The 19,858-nt window shown below is 45.3% G+C and overlaps 1 protein-coding gene across 2 annotated transcripts in view; it reads left to right on the top strand.

The window, feature by feature from the left end:
- The window catches only part of LOC311234064 (E3 ubiquitin-protein ligase NEURL1-like), a 68,080-nt gene that overhangs the window by 26,307 nt on the left and 21,915 nt on the right, over positions 1–19,858 (top strand). For both annotated transcript variants that reach the window (XM_084321160.1, XM_084321159.1), the window contains exon 4: positions 10,320–11,060. In XM_084321160.1, coding sequence (XP_084177286.1) covers positions 10,320–11,060 — 741 coding nt within the window. The remainder of the gene's footprint in view (positions 1–10,319; positions 11,061–19,858) is intronic.

Below are 19,858 nucleotides of genomic sequence, written 5' to 3'. Positions count from 1 at the left end.
GTGTGTATTGAGCTGTACTGTATTGTACCAATTCTGCAATCTGTTAATAAAATGTTCAATCAATCAATCAAAACTCTGCTCCACACCTAAAGTTCTGAGCGCACTCGGAGTTTTAGCCACAGTCATTTCAGAGAGAGATGACATCTCTCCACGAACATTTCAGAGAGAGATGACATCTCTCTTTATTTGTCATCAGATTAACACACACGCACATGCGATGAGCGACCCACAGGAACACACACACATGCACTGAGTCGCAAGTCATGAGACGTGTGTGTGTGTCATTTTGAGATCGCAAAGCGCTTCCTGTTGAATATATCAGACAGGGATCAGATGGCGAAACTCGGCTGTTTTACACCCGCCTCATTCGCTTTATAAGGAGATGGTGGGCGTGTCTGTATGCAAATGAATTTAGCGCGAACACGCTTTTGAGTTTAAGAATGAGTGGGATTCATCATGCAAATCTCCTGGGTACGCACAGATTTCGACGTTAAGAATGGCTTGATGAATGTGGCGGTGGCTTATTGTTCTCTTAATAGACAGGTAAGCAAGAATATAAGAAAAATAATAAGAGAGTATTGTTGAATGAGGCCCATTGTACCCTCCTCCTGGCGTCACTGAAGTGCTGGCCATGCCTTAACTCAGCAGTAATTTGTCACCTTCCAGAGTGTGCCGTTTTCTTTCCACTACGGCGCTCCGAGAGAAATCCGAAACATCTGGCACCGGACCAAGAAATGCGCCTTTGTCTCTCAATAAAAACGTCACGTATGTGGCTCCCGTTACACTTGGCATCTCGGAGTCCAGGGTTCATTCAACCCCAAGGACTTCCCTAACAGATCGGTATCAATACATGGCCCTTCACACCCAGACACACACCCTCCATGCCACTGTCTTGACCGGGATACCACTCCTTAAAAGCTCACCAACCTGGATTCTCCCCCCCGAGCCCTTTCTCTTTTTTCCCCCTGATAAGCGAAAGTCACGCTCTCCTTTTTTGGGACAGACAGCGACCCCCCCCCCCCCCACACACACACACACACAGCCCTTCAACCCCACACTATCCTCACCTCCGCCCCATCTCTCTCATGACAGATGACCTCATTCACTCACTCTGGACAGAGCCCTGGATGGGCCCTCCAGGAAAGCATACTTGATGGCAAATCCCTCAATACACACACACACACGCACACACGCATGCACGCACGCACGCACACACACACACACACACACACACACACACACACACACACACACACACACACACACACACACACACACACACACACACACACACACACACACACACACACACACACACACACACAGAGAGTCACGTACACACAAGTGGTAGATCGGACCTTGTATAGAGGTTGCAACCAACCTCTCACTAAAACCCCCCAAAAGCCCCCTAATCCAGTTCCACTAGGCCATTCAGCTACACATCAGTGTATGAGCTGTCCAAGACTTAAAAAAAGGCAGGATATACACAAACTACTCCTGGATTACTGTGAGCGATTCAAATTGGAAATACCTTAGTTTAGTGCACTGTGATATATCTCTCCAGATATTGCATTTGGATCCAGTTAAAGGTATTGAAGCAAGGTTTCAGGGGTATTGAACAGGCTTTAACCATTGTGCATATTCATCTTGCCATGTTAAGGACGAGGGCGAGGTTGTTTCTTTTGGCAGAAGAATATTGACTCTTTAAAAGGACTTGGCAGAGTTATGATTCGATGCCTTCTGGGATGTTTTCACAGAGTCAAACAGGAAGCCACTTCTCCACATCCTGGACTTCCCTCGTGCCCAGTGTGTCTTAACACTCCAGCAACTGGTTTTACAAGTTCGATGTTAAGACTCTGTTGAGGGTTTCACCTTGTTTGAAGGCTAGGTGTTTATACTTTCCAAGCATGTTTTAGTAAGTGTAGGAGGTGCTTTCCAAAGTAAACCGTCCCAGACAGGAATTTCTCCCCCTAACAATGAACAGAGGCGTTCACCAAAACCGAGTACGGTCTTTGTCGGTCGATGGTTTTGGCTTTGATGGTTTTGATTTTTCTCACAGCCACTATGGTAATGAGAACTGTACACCAGGCGGTCAACCATTGAGCCAGTGTCAGACTGGTAAGTCTTCATCTTATTTAAAAGTGGCTTCATTCCAGATATTGAGTAGCTGGTGCTTACTTTACAAGGGCCATTTCAGCCACTTACCCAATCATGTCTGTATTGTTTTTCTGCCGTTAACCCCCCCCCCCCCCCCCAAAAAGAGTGATTGCAATTTTCTCTCGCTCATCAAAAACTTCAAGGATGTGAACAATTTCAAAGTGGAATGTGATTACCATTAATGCTTAATACACCCTATTATAAAACCTTTGGAGCATTGCCAAATTAAGCAGTAAAAATGGGGAACTTGGGGAATGGGCAAAAGGGGCGGGGGGGGGGGGGGGGTAATTACGTTAAACAGCAGTGAATGTCTATGAATGTCTTGCTTAATTTTCGGGCACAATAGCTTCAAACGAGCTTCAGAGGACAAAAGATACAAGGCTGGCACCTGTCTATAATGTGATTGACGCTTTAATGAGTGAGCCTGTGATACACGGGGCACCCCTTCTGAGAGGAAGTAGCTCGACTCCCAGCTACCAGGGTAATCACACTTGGCTTAGTGTCAACTGCAATAAAAAAAGAAAAACTTTGGCCCAAGTCGAGACAAAATGATTGTTTGCCCTCGTGTGCACGCCGCTGGAATAATGTTAAGCACTGTTAAGTGTTATGTGAAATGGAGGTGAGGTGCCATTGCCAAGGGGGGAGCTACGGTAGACCTGTATGTCTAGAGCCCCACTTAGTTTGTTGTGAAAATTGTGTGTGGCATGGCCATCATGGCTGCTTTGAATGGGAACAAGGTATGAATGTAGCCTATGTACTGTAGACACTAGGGCTGTCTTAAATACTTCGAAGCTTCGAAGCTTCGTTCGATGGCACAAGCTTCGAACATTAAAAAAAAATCGAAGTACATTTTTTTTTTTTTTTTTCTTTTTTTTACTTCGGTGTGTGTGTGTGTGCATGGGGCCATTGGGTGGGGCCGGGGGACAAATACACTGGAGGAAAGTAACCCAGTCGAACCCTAACTAACCTTACTGTCATGCACTTGTCCTAATAAACTAACCTACACTGTAACACGCAACACTTTGATGAATATTGTTACTCAGCTGATAGAGTTGTATCCTTCCTGATGACCTGTCGTACAGAACTTGTAAGTCGCTTTGGATAAAAGCGTCAGCTAAATGACTAAATGTAAATGTGAATGTAAATGCCTTGTAGAATTCCACACATAAGAAAGAAAGATACTGGGATGAATAAACAAAATAGGAAATAAAATGTATAAATGCATGCAATACATAAATAAATATGAATCTCCATATATTAAATAGAACATTTAGATAAGGTGCTACTGAGATGTTTTGGTGAGTTCTTTGTTTTTTTGTGGAAGTAGCCCTTCTTAAAAATGCATGAACATTCACTGATAATTGGTCTGTAGTGGAGTCTACAAGGTCTACATTGCCGGACCTTGTAGACTGACATAATTCTGTGCATAGTTTAGTCTACACAGGCCATATTTCAAATAATCAAAATCTTACTTCATTCATCTTAAACATTCTTGATTTGGGGGATTGGTAGTTCCCATGAAATCTGAAGTTGTTCAAACGACAACAGCGATCCACCTTGAATTAAATCACACAGCCGTGTTGGCTGCGTCACAGTCACGAAAGGGGCTACTTAATTCATTAATCCAATCCACTTTATTTATAGAGCACATTTAAAAACAACAAAGTTTACCAAAGTGCTGTACAAGTCCCACAACATAAGATAAAAAAAATAAAAAATTAAATTATATTATATAAAAAAAATAAGTACTTAATTTTTTTTTATTCGAAGCTTCGAATTAAAATCGAAGCTCGGCCCCGAAGCTTCGATTGCCAAAATTTTTTCGAAGGTCAGCCCTAGTAGACACACACACACACACTCACTCACTCACTCACTCACTCACTCACTCACTCTCTTTTTCTCTCTCACACACACATAGGCACACACCCTCAAAGCACAAAGAAGAGAATGGCTAAAGAGAGTTATGTCTAGCTATGATGTCATGGTATGACTTAATGCTTGAATCAGTATCAGAGGAGACAGATCTCTTCTTGTAACATTTTATAACAATTATTATAACATTATATTAATGAATGAATTAATAAATTAATTTAATTAAATTAATTACATTGTATTATAACAATTCACATTGCACTACCTTTCATCCTAGAGGAGGGACTCGAAAACAGAAATTATAACAGAGGTAGGTGACAAGAATATAAAAGATCTCTTGGAGCGATCAGCCAGGTATTCCTCGAAGACGATAAGGCTTCTAATAATAAGACCCTCATGGTTGTTTGTGGACACTCTTGACTGCGGAAGTAATTAAGGTCAAGCTGTTTATCTGAGGCTGACCGGAGATGCGCTGCCTTTGTGTGATAAAGAGGGGGGGGGGGGGGGGGTGAGGTTGGTGAGGCTTTTCTCTCTTTGGTCCCTCCGTCCTGCCCTCCCCCATCTCGGTCTCTCTCTTACTCTCTCACACTTTACCTCTCTACCTATTTCCCTAGGGATGAGCGAGGGCGAGAGCCGCACAATGAGGCAGCCTAGCCACCCTGCCAGTCATCTCTGTCCCCCTTCCACACTTCTCAAATGTCCAATCAGGCTAATTTTAGCCCCGTGTTTCGAAGGCCAGGTTAAATTTGGCATCCCGTTCCCTAAGTGTGGAACTACGCAGATCCGCTTGTACCAGCCTTGCGCTTGGGTAGACACATTTATTTCTGTATGCGTTTACTTACGTTCTATCGATGAACCACCCTCCTGCGGGGCTCCACGTGTGTCACATGAGCTGCGCAGTGTGAGCGTGCAGCGCTGCGCGGCACACAGACAGTAGGACAGCCATATCGTTTCCAGAATGCTGTCTCAGTGACAGCAAAGGGCCATCTTTAGCACGCAGTACTAAACTAAACTATACTGTAGTTAGAAATGGTAATAGTGTATAGGACATGAAGTCACTGTTGTTGATACGGCACGTCGTGTAAAAGCATGGCGCTATAAGGTGACCGTTTACCACGCTAGTGTACGCGTGCGTTCATTCATAAAGTACGGCGGCGTGGCGGCTTCATTAAAACAGCTTCTTATTAAATTCAAACCTCAGGGTTTTTATGTGTCATAAAAAAATTTGTCAGCATTTTCATTCCCCTAATTGCGGTACATTCCACGAAGGCTGCGACGTGCGGGTGAGGGAAGTATGGCACGTTATCACAGAAATCCACAGTTATGGAGAGGGTTGGAGCCTAATTGGAGTGGTATCCTGTGTAGTTGAAATGCGTGTGTGTGTGGTAATAGTGGTAATGTGTGGACTCGAGCGCTGGTGCACAGCTGAGCTTTAGCCGTCTCTGATTCGCCCGCTTCTGCAACGTTACATAAAGCTATTATGTGTCTCTTATTGTGACGCTGCCGCTGGCCACCGGCGATGTGCCCACTTCACGTTCCCTTTTTTTCTAAACACATGAACATGTTCGTCTCTTTGTAGCTTTATCACAGAGGGGGGAATATCACCGGACAGGTATGAGTCAGAGGTTCAGAAGCATAACGTCGTGGTTTCGATGTTACCATCAGTTCTGTATTTATAATAAAACACAAGATACTTGTGCTCTAATGATAAGGATAAACGCTCAATGAAGAAACCCCTTGCCACACATCTATGGCTACTCAATTTCAACATGTAGATAGATACACAGCAAGAGCCAGCATATCACCAGGGTTATCAAGTGGACACCTGATACCAATATATCACACATGAAACAGCAACAACAGAGAAGAAAGGGAATACTCTTACCTAGGGATGCACGATAATTATCGGGCCGATAATTGCCCGATAATTATCGGGCCGATATCAGCAATTATGACGTCATCCCGATAAACCCGATAACATTATTGATAGCTCCGATAATATATAATAAATGTTTTGGTTAAAAGAAATCCGGTGTGGGTGGATTGGGATGAAGGGCGTTTGTTTTGACTCTAGGCTCCTCCCGTTTTGCCAGTACTGTGGTACGACTGATAGCGTGTGGTTTAGGAAGAGGGAGTTTTTCACAAATCCAGCGCTCCCTTTCTGATGCCTGGCTGTGACGTAGCCACGTACGTTTCAGAAGCAGCACAGATGGTAAACAAACATGGCGTCGTCTGTAGTGTGGGACGTTTTCAAAGTTTCAGAGGAAAACAGTTCGCTTGCTATTTGTAACAAATGCAGAAGTTCCACGAGGAGGGAAAGGGGCAACAAGCTATAACACATCCAACCTAATAATAAGTCACCTGAAACATCACCACCGCTACGATGGTGTATTAAAAGCCTACGACGGCGCGCAAGCAGCTAAAGGCTAAGCTGCTGCGAATCCAAAGCCAGCTGCAAAGGAACCGGCGCGGGGCTTGTAGCTATTGACGAGCGTTTGCAAAATTAAAGACGTTTGACAGAGATGATTTGTTTGGTTTATTTAATTCTTTTTGAGGCGTGCTGTCCTATAAATGCCAAGTAATAGTTTTTTCATGGACCAAGACCACAACAGTCTCCTCTCCTATAGCGTCAAATGTTTGTGAGGATTCGCCTGTCCCTGGACCTTTTTTCCTGTGTTTTCCCTGTCTACTCTCCTCAACAGCCCCCACCCTTGCGATGATTTACTCTCCTCTACTCTTCACCAGCCCCCACCCTTGGACTTTCTTGATCCTCTACCTTCACGCACCTGTTGGGAGTTTGCAATCTGCTCGGGAGAGTACTTAGGTGGCAGACTCCCCTCTAGTCCTTGTCGGGTCGTTCTGTGTCTGTGTTCATGGAGTTCTGTGTTCATGGAGTTCTGTGTTCATGGAGTTCTGTGTTCATGGAGTTCTGTGTGCTGGTCTGTATTCTGTACGTTACCATCACCTGCCGCGTCTCCGGCGTGAGACGACGTGCCAGCCATCGCTCCCTATTTCCACGGGAGGATGGCGTGTGCTCATCCCGTTCCCCTCGGACCCCGGCTCGTCATCGCTCCCTATTTCCACGGGGGGATGGCGTGTGCTCATCCCGTTCCCCTCGGACCCCGGCTCGTCATCGCTCCCTATTTCCACGGGAGGATGGCGTGTGCCCATCCCGTTCCCCTCGGACCCCGGCTCGTCGTCGCTCCCTAGTATTCCACGGGAGGATGGCGTGTGCCCATCCCGTTTCCCCTGGGACCCCCTGTGTTCTGCGCTGCCCGTCTGCAGCATCCGAGGAGGAGGAGGAGGATTCCTTTAAGAGCAGCAGAGCCCTACTCGGTGTAGGGACGAAGAGGATCTCCGTGCCAGGCCTCCGCCGTCGGGCCCCTGTCCCCGTGCCAGGCCTCCGCCGTCGGGCCCCTGTCCCCGTGCCAGGCCCCGCCGTCGGGCCCCTGTCCCCGTGCCAGGCCTCCGCCGTCGGGCCCCTGTCCCCGTGCCAGGCCTCCGCCGTCGGAACCCTGTCCTCATCCCTGTAAGCAGCTCTGGCCCTCGCCCTGTCCAAGGCCTTAACCCTGTTCTCTGTCCCTGTCTCCAGCCCGCCTCTCCGGGCCTCTGTCCCTGTTCCCCTCTCCAGTGCCCCTGGTCCTGGCCCTGACATTTAGCCCTGGCCCTGTCCCTTAGCCTTAGTCCCTTAGCCTGTTCGCCTCTTAAAGGCACAGTGCCGCAGTTTCCATATTTCTTTGACTCTAGTGTTTTTTGTGTTCTCCCTTAAAGGGACTGTGCCGCTTTTTGTTCTTTAATAAATATTGCCCTGTTTTGGCTTACTCTCATACCTGTCTTGTGTTGTGCGATTGGGGTCGGTTTCAAACCATAACAATGTTTTATCTGCTGACAGTGACAAGTTTCAAGTTCAAGTTTCAAGTTTCTTTAATAGTTGTCATACAGAAGTACAGAATACTTTTATACAAAATGCTTCTTACTGTTGCGCTCCAGAGACTGTGCAAGACAAGATAAGTATGAAATAAAATAACATAGTAAAATTAGAAGTAAAAAAATGAGGTCACAGTGTTCAGTTTAGACATATGTACAATGTTCGATGCAGAATAGACGTAGTTACCATACAATATACAATACTGTGCAGTGTACTAATATACAATACTATATAGTGCAAGGCAGAAATGGAGAAATGGGACGAGGTGCAATTTAGGTACAATTCACAGTAGGTGTACGAGTTGTAGTGCAAATCCTTTATCAATAAATATAAAGTGTAAGTGTGTTTGTGTGATCTAAAGTGTGGAGAGTGGGTGCTGCAGTGTGTTGTTTGTTTGAGTGAGTGTGTGCGTGTGGGTGTGTGTGCTGTGTGCATTTGATGGTTGTTGCATAGTGATTATTGTTCGTTTAGCGATTATTGTTCGTTTAGCAGCCTGATGGCCTGGGGATAGAAGCTTCTTCTGAGTCTTTCTGTGCTCGCCTTAAGACTCCGGTATCGCTTGCCTGACCGCAGCAGTTCAAAGAGGCAGTTGTTCGGGTGGCTCGAGTCCTTAATAATTCTCTTAGCCTTCCCCTTGCACCGCTTGTTGTAAATGTTCTGGAGGGTGGGAAGCCCCCCTCCAATTGTGCGTTCGGCTGAACGTGTCACTCTTTGTAGTCTGCTACGGTCTTGTGCAGTGCTATTCCCAAACCAGGAGGTGATGTTGCCGGTCAGGATGCTCTCTATTGTACATGAGTAGAAGTTCCTAAGGATCTTCTGACTGACTTGGAACTTCCTTAGGCGCCTGAGGAAGTAGAGGCGTTGTCGTGCCTTCTTCACAACACTGTCAATGTGTGTGGTCCATGTCAAGTCCTCGGATATGTGGGCTCCGAGGTACTTGAAACTGTTCACTCTCTCAACCGGTGCCCCGTCGATGCTGAGGGGGCTGTAGTCCTTGACCCCCGACCTCCTGAAGTCCACAATCATCTCTTTTGTTTTGCTGACGTTCAGGGAGAGGCAGTTCTCCTGACACCACTGTGACAGGTTCTCTACCTCTTCCAGGTAGGCCCTTTCGTCGACAAAGCACAATACCTGTTGGTTTTTAGTTCACTCATTGTTCAGGGAATGAATGAAAACTTTATTTAACAGATTGCAGAATGGGTACAATGCAGTACGGCTCAATACACACACTTTTTTGGAAACACATTGTTAATGACATTGACGGATTGTGAATTTTGTGATTGACTCAAATTATATTTATTTGGAAAAATAAATATAGTCACTTTATTTGAAGAGTCAAAACTGTTCTCTTGGCTTTGTTTTGTTCATAGTAGTAACGCTCATGTCATGATAAATCTGGTTAGGTCAAAACTACAGGAATATACATAAAAAAAATTATTATAATACAATAAATATATGTAACGGTTGTGACAACGTCACCTCAAACTTCGATGCCCCGAGTGGGAGTCAAACCCCGGTCTCCCACACCGCAGGCAGCAACACAGACCGCTATACCAAGAGGTGAATCCACTTCTAAGTGCTGGGTCTATACGTCTTTTGAGGATGTGAGAGTGAGTTTAACCCATAGCACCTCTACTCACCCCAGCCCTTCTTGACTGCGCTTCACGATACCATCCGTTACACTCACCCTCTCAAACTCACTCCACTCCACCCAAGGCATCCGGGTCAATCGGCACCATTGTAACGGTTGTGACAACATCACCTCAAACTTTGATGGCCCGCGTGGGAGTCGAACCCCGGTCTCCCACACCGCAGGCAGCAACACAGACCGCTATACCAAGAGGTGAATCCACTTCTAAGTGCTGCATCTATGCGTCTTTTGAGGATGTGAGAGTGAGTTTAACCCATAGCACCGCTACTCACCCCAGCCCTTCTTGACTGCGCTTCACGATACCATCCGTTACATATACCTGTATATATATATATATATATATATATATATATATATATATATATATATATATCGGTTATTGGTATCGACCTTGAGGAGCAGAAAGTTATCGGTAACGATATCGGGGTCAAAAAATCTATATTGTGCAAGTCTTACCCTTTGTTTACTTTGGCCCCCAGCTGACATTATGTCTGATGTATGATGAATTAACGGTCAACAGTGTGAACAGTGAATATAACACCAACGAGTGGTCTGCATGAAGAGGTGTAGTTAGTTGAAGTGTGACATTGGGCTTAGTGTCTGTTGATGATGCAAGTGTGTCTACCTCCACAGACAGTGAGATGGTCCCTCTGGACTGCCTGAGGCGTCGCTCCTTCACTGTTGATGATGCATGTGTGTCTACCTCCACAGACAGTGAGATGGTCCCTCTGGACTGCCTGAGGCCTCGCTCCTTCACTGCTGCCCACCGCTCCTCCATCCGGCGAGAAGGCGACGACCTCCGCCTCTCCATCAGCCTGTGTGACCTCAGCCTCCAGAATCAGCAGCAGGAGCTCCAGGAGGAGGAGGAGGAGGAGGAGGAGGAGGAAGAGGAGGAGCAGCTACACCCCCTGAGCTCCTCCTCCTCCTGCCACGTGCCCCAAAACTCCCAGAACTCCCAGCAGTGCTTCCTGCTGCCCAGCCTCATGGACAGCGACCTGCACTTCCACGCGGTGCGCGGCGCCCACCTCACGGCCCTGGACGAGCAGACGGTGACGCGGCTGGAGCAGCGCGGCGAGGAGAGCACCCTGGTGTTCACCAGCCGCCCGCTGCGCTGCTCGGAGGTGGTCTACGTGAAGACGGGCAAGGCCGGCCACGCGCGGCTCGGGTCTCTGTCCTACGGCGTGACGTCGTGCGACCCGGCCAGCCTGAGGCCCAGCGACCTGCCCTACAGCCCAGAGGCCCTGGTCGACCGCAAGGAGTTCTGGGCAGTGTGTCGCGTGGCGGCGCCGCTCCAGAGTGGGGACATCTTAGGCTTCGTGGTGAGCGCAGAAGGAGAGGTCCTGATGAGCCATAATGGTGTCAACGCAGGGATGCAGTTATCAGTGGATAACTCCAGGCCACTCTGGATGTTCTATGGTCTGCATGGCACCATCACACAACTCAAGATCTTAGGTAAGTTCACTAGAGTGTGTTTGTAGAAGCACCCCATCGACCCACAATGTAACTCACTCACTCACTCACTCACTCACTCACTCACTCACTCACTCACTCACTCACTCACTCACTCACTCACTCACTCACTCACTCACTCACTCACTCGAAAAATTTGCTTTTGATCGCAGTGCTCTGATATTTATTACTGGTATAATCATAGATTATGAGATCATCATAATCACAATGACAACCACTCCTACCAAAAGCAGTACATTCACACTGTATGAATTTAAGTTGATGCTGCATTAAACTCCATTAAATTCGCCGGATCTGAAGATGTAGTGGAGGACAGTTTGACAGTTTGAATTCCCTGAAGGTACAACCAGATATATATATTAAGGCTGTCAATCTATTAAAATATTTAATCTGATTAATCGCATGATTGTCCATAGTTAATTGTGATTAACTCTCTGGGTGCCAAAAACATAATATCTTGTTTTTAGATCCTTTGATCTTTTTCCTTTGATCCCCGGAGCTCTTTAGGTCTCTCTGGCTCATCTGCCTATACGTTGGAATTGCAATGACGATCGAATATCACCAGGTGGCAGTATCGCCTACCTGTTGAACTGGGGATATCAGTTGTCTTCCAGCCTGGGCCAGTACTGAGTTTACCTCCGGCTCTTTCCGCCTAGGAGTGGATCACAACATAGCAATCAGTGGAAGATTTGGTGCCTCAGAGCTATTCTTTCCCGTATGCTAGCCATGCCCAATATACACGAGTAATTGCGATCGCCATGGGATCGACTGGGATTTATTCACTTTGGAGTACTTTCTGACTGAGGTAAGGTCTCCTGCTGGTATTTTTTTTTAACGTAAAACATGCTTCTGTAACGATCACAGTGCCGTGTTTTACCGGACGTAAAACATGCTCGACAAACACGATCGCGGTTTCTAGTTAAAACGACCCCCCCCTTGATGATTTTGAGAAGACACATGTGTACATGATATATATACCTTTGATTTGGAAGTATTTGGGGTTTCAGGCGATCAACCAGAACGATTTGGGCATATTGCATATAACGCGTCATATCTCGCTATCTATGAAAAAAGGGTGATGTTTAGCGTGTAATAGCGCAAAAACTACAGTATGTAGAAATTAACTGATTAGTCAGTGGGGCGCCCAAGTGGCGAACCATGTAACGCGCTGCGTCGCGGCACTGCCGACCCGGGTTTGATTCCTGGACCCGGCGTCATTTGCCGAATGTCTTCCCCCCACTCTGTCTCCCGCTCTTCCTCTCTCTCTCTCTCTCTACTGGACTGCCCAGTTGCAAAAAGCGATAAACGCTAAAAAATGTATCTTAAAAAAATAAACGGATTAGTCAGTGAGGGACTGTGAACAATGCCTGTCAAATGAGCCATACTATTGTCTCCATAGCTATAATACATAACACATGATGGGTCTGCAAACATCGCTAAAATGGTCAATAACGCTGATTATTATTATTAATTGAGTACAGATGGGGAAAGGGCGTGGCACCCAAAGAGTTAATTGCAAATTAATCACATATTTTGTATCTGTTCTAAATCTACCTTAAACGGATCTTTTTCAAGTTTTAATACTCGTACAGTATCAACATGAGAGTAGACAAATGCAAAAAAAATCATGTTTATTTATTGCCACAATGAGAAATACTGTCCAGAATCTTCAAGTAACTAAGATGTGCAAACTGCATTGTAAAACCAAATGCTGAAATCATGAACAAATAAAAGAAAAGCCCAACAAAAAAATAACAGATGGGCATACCAATTTACTAACAGTAACATTACATACTGTAGTAATGATTACTAACACAGTAGTGTGTTGAACTTTATACTTGAACTATTCATCAAATTTTTTTTGGTATAAGTAGCCATTTAACACAAAAGGATGACCCTCATGCATTGCAAATTTGCATCAAATTCAAAACAAACAGAGTAATGCACAAAATAACTTAAAAGAAAATAATAATTTAAGTATCGAACCTACACTGGGTAAATAAAGATAATAATAAAAAACGTTAACTCGTTAATAACGCGATAACTTTGACAGCATTAATATATATATATATATATATATCTGTCTCATGTGTTGAGGGGAAAACAGAGGGGAAAGTACTCCTAGATCTCTCACTTACAGTAGTGGTCACTTTTTCCATTCAGAAGTAAGTGCAGCCTCTGATCCTTGAATGCAGAGGTTGGATTCCAGCAGAGCCAAGTCATGAAATCTCTCTCTCTCTCTCTCTCTCTCTCTCTCTCTCTCTCTCTCTCTCTCTCTCTCTCTCTCTCTCTCTCTCTCTCTCTCTCTCTCTCTCTCTCTCTCTCTCTCTCTCTCTCTCTGTGTTTTTATCAACTCGTATATCTCCTTTGGCAGCTACATTCTCCACCCGCAGTTTGCAAATTAATGCAAACGTTGTGTCTTCAGTTGAAAAGAATGTCTGTCCACTCGCTTGTTTTGTTTTTATCATTCTACCAGAGATTTTACGAGATTTGTCTACACTGTCGTCTGTCATTATTGACTTTGAAATGGATTATGTATAATAACAAGCATGCATGCACACGCTGACGCACACACGCACACACACACACACACACACACACACACACACACACACACACACACACACACACACACACACACACACACACACACACACACACACACACACACACACACGCACACACACAAATATGACAACAACTAACTTTTATCTCAACCCCAACTTTAAGTCCTCCCAGAACGAGACAAACAGGCCTTTTTACATACATACAGTGCATTAAAAACTAGTCTGGATGAAGGCTAAAAACCTTCGTTGATCAAAACCAGGTCCCACTGTTTGGCATTTGGATGCCAGTTCTCTGTTTTGGGGGGCCACATGGTGGTTTGAGGACCACCCTGTGGCCCAGTGGTTTCCATTGATTTTGATACAAGAGGCTTAAATGTAATCACACTCACCATATTGCACACCCATAAATGGGATATAGTTTGTTTTTCCATTGAGATTGTTTATAGGGCAAAATGAAAATATACCAGTTGAAGATGTGCCCTCGGCAATGAAGTGGCAATTATATTTGTCTGGTTTGCGTCAAAGAAAGCTGGTATGTCTCAAAGTTTGTTTTTAGATCAACTCAAAATCAACTGAAGGCTTATATTTCTGGTCATTCCATTGTTTGTCATGTCATAATATAACACTGTTGCGAATGTGAGCGGATTGCAGCCATTTCTGCTCGTGATGAGAAAAAGGTTATTGGGGGGGGGGGGGGGGGTCTTTGCACTAGAACACAGTGCAGAGAGTTCCCTCTGAGCTACTTTGTAGGGAGCCAGGGTGATGCAAATCTCAGGATTCAATGTCAGACTTGATAACCCCTAGCAAACAAAGAAGCACAATCTATTGTAAACCACATACATTACTTCACCTCTGCAGATGGAATTCATTTTCAAACGCAATATTCTGAGAAATGAGCAAGAGTGAGTTTACCTGCCCAGCAGAAATAGAGCGAGCTCTGCATCACTGTTCAAGCCCAAACACGCACAACAATGGTTTTCCACAGCCACCCTGAGGCAGCAGCATCTTTAAGCTGACATTCCCAGCCTCTGATCGGCAGGTGATTTCGCTCAATGTACTGTCAGTGTACTTTTTGACGAGGAACACGATGGTGGTCTTAGTTTTCCAATGCGACCCTGGGAACACCACTTGGCAGGCCAAAAACATCTGATTGGCCAAAAACAACAGCTCCCTGCATCAATAACCAATCAGACGTTTTTGGCCGGCCAAGGGGTGTTTCCAGAGTCACACCGGGAAACTAAGACCACCACCGTGTTCCTTGTCAAAAGACACAATGTGCAAAACCACCTGCCAATGAGAGGACAGGGAAATATTTTGTATTATTTATAAAAAATTATAATAATAAAAATAAATAAAGTCTGTGGAAAACCTTTGTTATGCGTGTATGGGCTTGAAAAGTAAGGCACAGGGAACAAACTTAACTTTTTGACTTACCAGCCATTTGGCTGGTAGATTTTTAAAAATACCAGCCGGGCAGATTTTTTACCAGCCAAAAATTATAAATAGCTTTTTTGTATATCGCCATGTGTTATTATTACATATAATACTCTCATATGCTATTTTCAATTAATATCATAAACAACATATAGGAATATTAGCATAATTTTTAGTGGACTGAAGGAATGAGTCAGCGTTAATAGTTTTAAATGCAAATAATTTATTGAAACATAGAAGTGGGGTCGGGACACACACACACACACACACACTGTGTTTCAACTCACCACCCCCGCATCATATTGTAGTCTGTCTTCAAACTTCCACTCCTCTCCAAACTTTTTTATATTTTAATATCAACATTATCTGTCCATCCTCAGTTTACTATAATATACTCCTGTCCTGAGTCCTGACTAGTGACTCTGTCGTCTTTCCAAACGCACGCACACACACACACAGGGAAGGGGAGAGTGCCCCCCCCCCCATTTCCCTTTCCTCAGTGCTGTTCACTATGGCTCTGCCTCGTCTGATCATCAGGATTAGCTTGTTAGCTTACGTTAACGTTGTAGTGATTGGTACATAAACGTTAATTTCGGGCGATGTGGGCATAAAGGAATGGCGACGGTGCAAAGCATGTAGCTGCATTGGACTCGTTGTGAGAAGAAAAAAAACATCACAGACTTATTTTGAGTCTGTAGGCGCACTGCTGTGTTAACGCTGCTGTGTTGACGCTGCTGCTCTGTTTTCAAGAAAGTGAAACACGGAGTGGGCGGATATCATATGACTCGCGGAGTTGCTAGGTTTTTCAAAATAAGAGTATCATATGAACCTGAACGTTGCTAGCTGCCGGAGCCCAGATATTATGACTGCACAGGATTTTCAAAATAAGAGTATCGATATGAACTACACGCCAGCTGGCGGGCAGACTATTATTTTTAGTCGCCAGACGGTAAATCTACACGCATTTGGCGAATGGCGTGTAGTTATTTTGTTCCCTGGTAAGGCATGCTGCTCTATTTCCGCTGGGCAGGTAAACTCACTAATCCAGCACTTCAGGGCTTAAAGATTCTCTTGATCTTTCATTAGATGGTGCCTTGCCTTACTATCACTGGAGTATTTATTATTTAGTTATGGTCTGGATGTGTTTGTAAGCACAGATGTGAGCGCTCCTGATTTCAGGACCACAGCGGCTTAAACACCCTGTTCCACTTAAGTGAAATGAAAACAACGCCTTGTGAAACGCTTGAGACCTGGATACTAGCTTTAGAAGCAACCAAGTCTGAATTAATAACAATATAATACTATATATTGTACAAACAATATAGACTACATGTTTAAATAGGTAGCCTACGGTATATATGCCATGGATAGACAGCAGATCTTTGTCAGCATCTAGTAGCCTAATTCTACTTGTATGCCTATAAAAGTATTTAATTTAATTGTATTTGTTTCATTTGGTCCACAAGGAGAGGGGGTGTACACAGAGGGTGGGGGGCTCAAGGGATGGGATGAAGGTAGGGAACAATTGATTACATTTTTTTTTCTTGTAGGGAACATGGAACTTAGAACAGAGGTTACAGCCATCTATAAGGGCACTGTGTGTTATGCCCATAACATGTACAGTATACAGTATAGCCTATATACCCTAGAAAAAACGATGTAGGTATGCAAAGTATGTATGTGTGGGTGTATTCTGCCCTGTAGGGACAGGAAGCAGTGACTGTGTTGCTCCAGTTTGCCTTCATAGGACAAAGTTCCCTCTACATGTATATGTGTGGTAGTGGTTCTATGTCCCTCTGTATATGTGTCTGTGGCACTTCTACATGCATTCAAGTCAAGTCAAGAGTTTTATTTGTCACGGCATACAAGCATACAGTGAAATGCGGGTGGTCATGCCCGCAGCGATTGTGCAATAATACAAGTAATAAGAATAAGACATAACAGGTATAATGTACATAAAGTTTACAAAAAGCATGGTAAAAAGACATGCTAAGGTCCTGCGATAGTGCAATACTGTGTTAGCTATGGATGAGGCACTGGGTCTTATGTACACTACTATACAATACTATACTATACAATATACAGTTATACTATATCCTTATGCTATCTTGCTATATCCATCTATTTACTATACAAGAACCACTCCCGTTCTTTAATTTCTTTTTTTGTGACCTTTTCATTGTGTAAAGTGACCGTTGAGTGTGAGCGTGTGCAGCATGTGTGTGTGTGTGTGTGTGTGTGTGTGTGTGTGTGTGTGTGTGTGTGTGTGTGTGTGTGTGTGTGTGTGTGTGTGTGTGTGTGTGTGTGTGTGTGTGTGTGTGTGTTCGTGCTAAAGTGACTGTTAGTGTGTGAGCGTATACAGTATGTGTGTTGTGTGTGTGTGCTCATGTGTGCTTGTGTGTGGAGAGTTCAGTGTTCAAGACTCTGATGGCCTGGGGGAAGAAGCTGAGCCGAAGTCTCTCTGTCCTAGTTGCTGGTGTGCGCAGGCGTTAGCCTGACCGCAGCAGCTTGAACAGGCTGTTGTTGGGGTGGTGAGGGTCTTTCATTATTCTGCAGGCTCTGGATTTGCACCTCTTGTTATATAAGACCTGCAGGGGTGGTAGTGCAATACCCGTAGTACGCTCAGCTGAGCGCACCACTCTCTGTAGAGCCTTCTTGTCCTACCTGGCTGGCGCTGGCTAACTAACGTGGCTATCGTTGTGAGCTAACGTCGGTACCTGGCTGGCGCTGGCTAACTAACGTGGCTATCGTTCTGTGATTTGTTTACTTGGTAACACGGGTTGCTAAGGAATTTAGGTTCGATGTTGAAGAAAGTGCACTTTTAGGTTGAAAGAACGGCCCTAATGTCAACGTGTTTCAATATAAGCGTTATGTATGGTGATAACGAGTATATTGTTAGCTCCGCCCCCCCCCCCCCCCCCCCCCCCCCCTTCCCGCTGATGAAAATGAAAGTCATACCGTCATAAGCAAGGTATGACGGTATGAAAAAGATTATACCGCCCAAGCCTAGTGCACACGATCACGGACCCGTACACACAGTGGTTTAAACTGATGTAATATACATGTAGTACAATGCCAAAGCAATAGGTGGCGATTTAGTTCAAACATGAAGGCCATTTTCAACCAATCAGAAGGGTTGAACGTGTACACACATCCTGCTCAAAACAGAAACCCGCCATCTTTAAATGACCTCTCGTGAACCATTAGCAACATAGCATTTATTTGGAGCAAGAAACAAAGTGCAATAAAAAAAAGATACATTCACTGTGTGTTCTGCCTCATTTGTTGATGAAACAAAACCAACATCAACACAATGTACCACCAAGAGCGGAGAGTTTAGTCTCACAAAAAGAGCGCTGATGTTACATTACGCTAACGTGATTGGGATTGACCATTATAAACGTTAGCATTGCGGCTAGCGTACATTAGCGTAGTAACGCTAGTAGAATGAATGGATGAAAAACGTTATTTAACAGATTGTAGAATGGGTACAATACAATACGGCCCCGTAAATATTTTCTGCTGAGCGGGCATATCCTTTTTTTTTTTTTTTTTTTTTATATCTTTCTTCCCCTCCTTTTCCCCGATTTTTCTCCCATCCCACCCTTCCTGGTTGTTGCATACTTTCCCCTACTGTTGGTCCGGGAGAAAGGAGACTGTCACATGCTTTCCTCCGACGCATGTGCAGCCTGGGGCAGGCCAACCTGGCCGCGCAGGTTCTCACCGGGGAGAGTGTAGCGTGTGGCAGGCCACACTATCTCTCCTTAGTTCCAACCCTTGCTGAGCAGGCGCCCCGACTGAACTGTAGGGGTCGCTGTCCACAACGCCCAGGACCCACCCTTCAGCTTTCCCACCCCCTGATACAGCCAATTGTATCAGTGTGAGAGGCCAGCCAAGCTGATAGCAACGCCGGGAGCTGGATTCGAACAGGCGAATCCAGTGTCTCCCGGTGTTGGTGACGAACGTAATCTCCGTGCGCCACCTGCCCCCCCGAGCGGGCATATCTGAGTGGAGCGTGGAGCGCTTGATGCGCAAATGAAGGTGAGCGCTGAGCGAGCGTAGATCGGCGTGGGGGGGGGGGGGGGGAGTCAACACGAGCGAATGAGATCAGAACTAAAGCCGTCCAGAGCGAAGGGCGGATTTCTGGGCCGCTCCGCGCCGCTCACATGGTCTGATGGACAGATGTTCCAGGTCCGGCGAGCATGAACGGGAAAGTATCTTTGGCCCTATGTATGTATGTACTATGTACGTATGTTATGTATGTACTATGTGTGTGTGTATGTATGTTATGTATGTACTATGTGTGTACGTATTGTGGCAAATGTCACGTTATGCCACTGAAAGGAAGAGGTTGAGGCGCAGGAATCTGGCTCTGCGTCATCCGCAGCACGCGGAAACCCGGAAGTGACAGCGAGTGGCACTCGCAATGCCTCCTCACTCGCTGTCGAGGATTTCCAGACTTGTTGTAATATCATTACTGTGCAAGGTGGCCGGGATACGGCAAGAGAGGAAAGGCATGTTGGTCGATTGGTGCGTGGAGCGAGGAACAGGAGCGTTTGTAACGTGTCCTTATGTCCCTGTTCCACGCACATTGTCCGTTGCGGACAGAGTGGTAGCATTTAGGTAGTTGTTTAGAACTGACGGAATACACACTGCGCAGCACTAGTCACACACACACCTCACATGCACACATGCATGACACGCCCATTAGTTGATTAGAACGGATAAGATACACCTGTGCATAATTAGAGACACACACTCACATGCACACACAGGATA

This window comes from Notolepis coatsorum (assembly GCF_963971535.1).
Source record: "Notolepis coatsorum genome assembly, chromosome: 9".
NCBI classification, from domain to species: Eukaryota; Metazoa; Chordata; class Actinopteri; order Aulopiformes; family Paralepididae; genus Notolepis; species Notolepis coatsorum.
The sequence above is the reverse complement of the archived record's forward strand: the minus strand, read 5'-3'. Positions and strand labels throughout refer to the sequence as shown.